Below are 6,529 nucleotides of genomic sequence, written 5' to 3'. Positions count from 1 at the left end.
AAACTTCTGGACCCGCGCAGGGCCTGCACAGCTTTAACACTCTGGCTCTACTCCTGCAACATGAGACCTGCCCTCAATTTTCTTCCAGAACTCCAGGATATAGGCGATGGAGGTACACACGCAGAACACAAGGGCCCTGGCTCTCTACAGCAGGCCTATTCTGGCTAGGGGCTGAATAGCCCTTCACCTAACTCATCCCTCCTCGGAGGCACCTTCTAGACTGGACTGGAGTGTCCTTAGGCAAAGAGGGCGGTGCCTTTTGGCTTGGGAGGGCTGGTCAGAGATGGCCGGCTGCAGCCTGGAAAGCTGTAAGGCTTTTCTGGAGAGGGGAGGGGCGTGTTTGGAGAGGTGGGGGGAAATGGGCATGGCAGAGCCCTAGTGGACGGAGTAGGCGGGTGTAGGATGTAGCTGGGCGCTTTGCACAAGGGTGGGACTCTGCTCCTGTGGACGCGGTGGGGTGGGGCTGGTGGGCGGGACAGAACTCGGGTCCACGGAACAGCACAGGGGTGTACTCGGTGGGGTGGAATGGGGCGCTTGCGTGGGGTGGGGTATGGCGGAACTGAACAAGTCATGGGTGTCTGGACAGTTCCTGGGTGAGCGAGACAGGACGCAGGTGGGTAAGCTGGAGAGAGGCAGGGCTCAGGTGGATGATGTGGGGCGCGGGTGAGTAGAGGGGGTCGCGGGTAGGTGAGACAGGATGGGGTTGAGTAGAAGGCAGGAGGGGTTGATGGCGTGACTGCTTCTGTCACTGCTGCGGCCGCAGCTTCTGGAATAAGTGGTGAATGCTAGCTCCTCCCGTGGGCTCAAGGTGAGCTGCTCCGCGGGAGGCGGGGCTGCAAGGCGCCGGGTGCTGCGCGAGGTTCTGCGTGCTCTGCCCCCAGACGGGTGGCAGCACAGCTCAGGGACTTGTCTCTTAGTGGCGTCTTCCACAAACCAGGGTTCAGGGCTATGGTGGACGTGCTGAGCGGGCGGCGCCTGGTGACCCGCGAGGGCGCTGTGGTGGAGGCGGAGGCCGCGCTGCAGAACAAGGTGGTAGCCCTGTACTTTGCAGCGGGCCGATGCGCCCCCAGTCGCGACTTCACGCCGCTGCTCTGCGACTTCTACACCGCGCTGGTGAGCGAGGCACGGCGGCCTGCACCCTTCGAGGTGGTGTTCGTGTCAGCGGACGGCAGCCCCGAGGAGATGCTGGACTTCATGCGCGAGCTGCACGGCGCCTGGCTGGCACTGCCCTTCCACGACCCCTACAGGCAGTGAGTGGGGACCCGGTGGACGTGGGCACCGGACCGGAGCTCTGGCTCGCCAAGACCTCCTCTCCACCATGCTGCTCTTTCAGACTCTGGTCCTTAACTTCCTACCCCGCCCTTTTTCCTGTTCAGGAAAAATAGACCCCAATGCGGGTCAATTCCACGGAGTTTTGGTTTCAGCATCCACGGGAATCCAGCCCTCCCGTGCTTCTGTCTTTCACGTTTGGGATTTCAGAGATTCCCCACGCCCGAGGAGCTCCGGGGCTGGTTCTGGTGCTAGCTTGCATCCCTTAGTTAGTCATCTTGATAAGTGTTCAGGAAGAAGGGAGAGAAGCCACCGACCTGAGTGGGAGCTGCTGATTGCAACCTGTGTCCACAGAGCTGCATCGGGGGCGGGTACTCTGGGGAAGGGGCGGGGCTCAGAGCGGGAGGTGTTGACCATCTTTGAGATTTTAGTTTTACTGATAACGATGAGGCTCGGTAACTATAAGTTTCAGTAACATGAACGCTATTGCAATACATGTAGGAGGAAAGAGGGATGGGCAGATCTTAGAGCAGGCAGGGCTGGAGAGTTCAACAAAAAGAGCCCCCCCCCCCCCGGAAAGAGCAAAGCATGGCCCGGTACTGGGAGCACCACGGTGGTGGTGGTGGTGGTGGTGGTGGTGGTGGTGGTGGTGGTGGTGGTGGTGGTGGTGGTGGTGGTGGTGGTGGTGGTGGTGGTGGTGGTGGTATCTCCTGTGATGAAAGAGTTCAGATGGAGGTCTCAGCACACGCCCCCACCCCGCCCCCTTCTAGAACAGATGTCAGTTTATGGGTATCTTCTGGTTCTGGGTCTTGGGCTTGTTATCCAGCTGGAGTGCTACCTGTGAGTCCTTTCTGAAAAACGAAGCATAGGCAACTTTGTGACATTCCGTAGATTCATAACAACTCTTATTCTGTGTTTGTTTGTAGGTGCATTTGTGGGTGCATGCCAGTAGAGATCAGAAGACAATCTCTGCGTTATTTCTCAAATGTCATCCACCTTGTTTTTTGAGACAGGGTCTCTAACTGTCCTGGAAATCACTGAGTTGGCTAGGCTGGTGGGCCAGGGAGCTCTAGAGATCCACCAGTCTCTGCTCCCTGCCCCACCTCCTGCGCCAGCTCTGGGATTACAAGCCAACCAGCTTTTTATGGGTTTCGAGGTCTGACTCTATGTCTGCATGCTTGCAAAGCACTTTACTGACTGAGCCATCTCCCTTGCTTTTCCTAAACGCATTCTCTTTGGTGATTCCCGGGGAGGTGGAGAGCCCAGGGGAAGCTGCTTAGCCTTGGAGGTTATGAGACCTCACTCACTCTGGCACCGTGAAAATCCCATTGATAGTAAGTCTAAGTGGCAGCTGATTACCTTTGTCTGAGGACGCACTTGAGGAGGGCTTTGCGTGATGTGCTTTGAAATGGGGTCTGATTACGACAGACACTCAATTATGCAGAGCTTCTGGAAGGACACACTTGTTTTGCAGTTGAGATGGTGATGGTGTTGGTAATTAGGCAGAGAGCTCAGGCTCCACCCCCACCCCCACCCCCAGAGACTAAGGCTCTGGGTTCCCCATGAGGATTGTGGGAAAGCAGTTTTATGGCTGAGTAAAGAGATGCATGAAGAATGGGTTGACCTTGGCTGTGAACGGGATCTGTATTTATTCCTTTTCTAATTGCTGTGACAAAGTATTTGACAAAGCACCTGCAGAGAACCTGGGGCGGGGGCTCAGTGAATAAGCATGCAAGTCTGAGTCCGTGAGTTCAAATCTCCAGCACTTAAATTAAAACACAAAGCAGACATGGCTGCATGTACTTGTAACCCCGGCAATGGATGGGTCTAGTCAGCCAGCCGCAGTGGTTCAGTGGGAAAACCTATCTCCGGAGAACAACGTGGAGAGTAAAAAGACACCTGCTGTATCCCTCTGGCCTCCGCATGCACGGGTACACCACCCTCCCCACGGAATAAAAGAAACTAAGGGAGAAGGGTTTATTTGGCTTCACAGTTTGAAAGTGGTCTGCCACTGTGGCAGAAGTGTGAGGAGGGGGGTCACTTTGTGCCTGCAGTCTGGAGCCAGAAAGATGGAACGCTGATGCCAAACTTACTTTGGCCTTTCCATTCATTTAGTCAGGACCCCAGCCCGTGGAATGGTGCCTCCCACAGTTAACGGGGTTCTTTTGAACTCAGTTAAAACAATCTACAAATCTCTCCACAAATTTGTCCAGAAGTTTGTCTCCTAGATGACTATAGATCCTGCCAAACTGACAATTGATACTAACCATCCCAGGCTCCTCGCAGGGTCAGCTAGTGACAGATCAGAGTGCTGGCCTATGCCCTAATTCCCAGATGTGCCGCTGAGACAGTCCGGTTCTCCTGAAGTCTCCCTTTGTGCCTTGGCTGAAGTCCTTTCCCGGGGTGACTGGCCACCCCATCTGAACACTGACTCCCTTGAGAAGGGTGTTACTCTGGAGACCTCCTCGCTCATCTGCTCCCGAGCCTTGGTACTCCAGGTGACGACAAATGAGCCGCTGTGAGCACAGGTTGGCCTGGCTCGCCTGGTCTTCATTTCCAGCGGGATTTTTCCTTTTGCAAACTTAGTTATCTGTCCTTGTTCTTCCTTAACCCTGATGTTGCTCTGTGCAGACCAAGAAGTAGAATATTCTGAGGGGATGCTAAGTCAGCTTGGATTTTTGGAAACAGGTCATGGGCCAAAGGAAAGAGGCCACCACTGGGGAGAAGGGAGCATTTCGTGGAACATCCCGGAGGTGTTTGGGGAAGCTGCCCTCTGCTGTAGGGGGCAGGGCACAGGAAGATCATAGAGGCTCCAACTGGGAAGTGACCCAGGAAGGGACCCTTCTGTAGCTTTCCCTCAGAAGCCTCTGTTACCTTCTACTGTCCTCAACTCCTGAAGAGGCACCTGAGCGAGGAGAAGGGAATTTCTACTACCAAGAAAATCACTTGTGGCTGAGATTACTGTGGCATGGCTGTAGGAAGGAAACACTCCAAGCCCTTACCTTGCCCTCTGAATTATGTGTCTGCATTCCAGTGTAGCCCCATCCTCTGACACAGCAACAGGTACTGTATTCAGTCCAGAGAGGCCTCTGTTTATTACCAGTGTGTCCCTGAAATGAGATCTGGGTGCTGTCTGGAGCTGTCTCCTCTGCACAGATGTTCCAGTACAGGTGACTGAGAAGAGGGCCTATTAGCATGAGAAGGGTTGCAGGGGCATGAACCAGTGCTCCCTGCAGCCATTTTTTTTTCAGAGTGATGGTTCCATCTTACCCCATTCTCTGTGACTGAGATTATCTGTCTAGGAAGAGATCCTCCTGCCTCAACCTCCTGAGCATGGGCTTTACGGTTAGGCATATGTGGTAGAACCAGGTCTCAAAGCAGCTGCAGGCATTCGTGCTAAAGGGTGCCACTCCCAAGCGAACCCTTGAAGACCTTACAGTGACCTCCTTGCAATGGTGGTCCTCAAGGGCCGGGATGTGGACAGATTCCAAGGTGTCTAGCAGGCATCTTCCCCTTGTACCAACCCACCCTCTGACCTGCTTTCTTAGGATGTGGCTGGGTGCTGGGGAACCTCTCCTACCCGCTGACATGTTTGGAACTGTAGAAGAGTAGACCAGCCTGGACTTCATTTCTTGGGTAGACAGTGGCTCGGGGTTGGTTCTCTGATTCAGATCTCTAGGTCTCCCAGGCCTCCACTTCACTGGCTCCTGGATCCAAGGCAGCTCTTATCTGCCTCAACCTTGTTCCAAGTCCTTTATAGATGAGGTCTCACAGTCTCCTTCTGTTGCCCATGCTGGTCACAGCTGCATGAGCTAAAGTAATCCCTCTGCCTCATCAAGTAGCAGGAACTATAAGCTACTTGAGTTTTAGATAATTGCATTTATTTATAGTACCACAACAATTTCATTGTATCTTCAACATGAGATTTATATATCTAAAGGGAACTGGTTCTTGGATCCCCTGTGGATGCTGAAACCGAAGGGAATTCACATCCCTTTATAAAACAGCGGAATTTGCACAGAACCTACACACACAGCCCCTTCTTCTCAGAGCAGTGCTAACCTTCTGCTCTCCTATCTTTAGTGAACTGAAGAAGAAGTATGACATCACAGCCATCCCCAAGCTCGTGGTCATCAAACCCAATGGAGCCATCATCACCAGCAAAGGGCGGAAACAGATCCGGGAGCGCGGGTTAGCTTGCTTTCAGAACTGGGTGGAAGCAGCCGATGTTTTTCAGAACTTCTTGGGGTGAATCTGGAGGGACCAGGGCAGACGCTTGCTGCAAGTGCAGACCAAACACCTTCAAAGGGGGAGTTGCTTGTTCTTTTCTCTGTTGGGGGATTTCATAGTAGCGGCACGAAAGTAGGACAAAGGGCAGGTGCTGCCCAGGAAAGAACTACACCCTCCCTCTGCGGGTCCCAGAGTTCCTCTGGTGTGGACTTTTGTTTTTATAGCTTTCTCCACCTGTGCCTAGGCCCCAGGACACATCGACAGTGTGCTATCAAAAATCTATGCAAGATGCTCATTTCTACAGGCTTTTTTTTTTTTTTTTGGTAAATTGATCTATGAGGTGACGCATTTTCTGATGACATATCACATTTTAGTGATGCCTTGGTAAGTGTATTTATTAATCACGTTTGTAGAATGTATAGTTTAATAAACCAACATTCACACCTTGAGCAGCTCAGTTTTCTTTTTCCTTTCAAACCATACACCAACAGAAGGACTAGTCAGTAAACATCGTGCTTAAGCTGGCATTCACATGAGGGGGTGGTGCTAACTGTGTACTTGGTCTTGTAAGATTTTTCTAACCTTTATCTTCTCTCTCTCTCTCTCTCTCTCTCTCTCTCTCTCTCTCTCTCTCTCCTTTTCTTCCTCCTCCTCTTCCTTCTTCTTTTCTTGTTTTTCTTCTCTTTGGAAGGCTTACTTTTTGCTTTTCCTCCTACTATCTTCTTCCCTCCTTCCTCTTTTTTTTTTTTTTGAGTTAAGGATTGAGTCCACAGCCTTGCCCCTGCTAGGCAAGCGCTCTATCTGCCCCTCTGTGAATGTGTGTGTTTTATATATGTACATGGTTTGTAAGGGGTATGCATGTACATGTGTGAGCATGTGGGCAGATGTCCAGTGTCTTCTTCAATAATTCTTCACCATTTTACATTTTGGTGATTCTTTTTTAATAATGTGTGCATGTGTGCCGATGTGTGTGCATGTGCCGATGTGTGTGCATGTGTGCCGATGTGTGCGCATGTGCCGATGTGTGTGC

General features: G+C 52.1%; 1 protein-coding gene across 1 annotated transcript; it reads left to right on the top strand.

Moving 5' to 3' along the window:
* Nucleotides 1-593: 593 nt before the first annotated feature.
* Nucleotides 594-5,897, top strand: Nxnl2 (nucleoredoxin like 2). Its single transcript, XM_075970945.1, has 2 exons — nucleotides 594-1,250; nucleotides 5,353-5,897. The coding sequence occupies exons 1-2, from the start codon at nucleotides 949-951 to the stop codon at nucleotides 5,519-5,521; spliced, it is 471 nt and encodes a 156-aa protein (XP_075827060.1). The 5' UTR covers nucleotides 594-948; the 3' UTR covers nucleotides 5,522-5,897.
* The last annotated feature ends 632 nt before the right edge of the window (nucleotides 5,898-6,529 follow it).

Source organism: Microtus pennsylvanicus, chromosome 4 (genome assembly GCF_037038515.1).
Source record: "Microtus pennsylvanicus isolate mMicPen1 chromosome 4, mMicPen1.hap1, whole genome shotgun sequence".
Lineage (NCBI taxonomy): Eukaryota > Metazoa > Chordata > Mammalia > Rodentia > Cricetidae > Microtus > Microtus pennsylvanicus.
The sequence above is the reverse complement of the archived record's forward strand: the minus strand, read 5'-3'. Positions and strand labels throughout refer to the sequence as shown.

Bases quoted from the DNA above. Each gene is read 5' to 3' on its own strand.
- Nxnl2 (XM_075970945.1), top strand. From the start codon at position 949: ATGGTGGACGTGCTGAGCGGGCGGCGCCTGGTGACCCGCGAGGGCGCT. The intron at 1,251-5,352 runs GTGAGTGGGGAC...TCCTATCTTTAG, and splicing joins TTCCACGACCCCTACAGGCA to TGAACTGAAGAAGAAGTATG.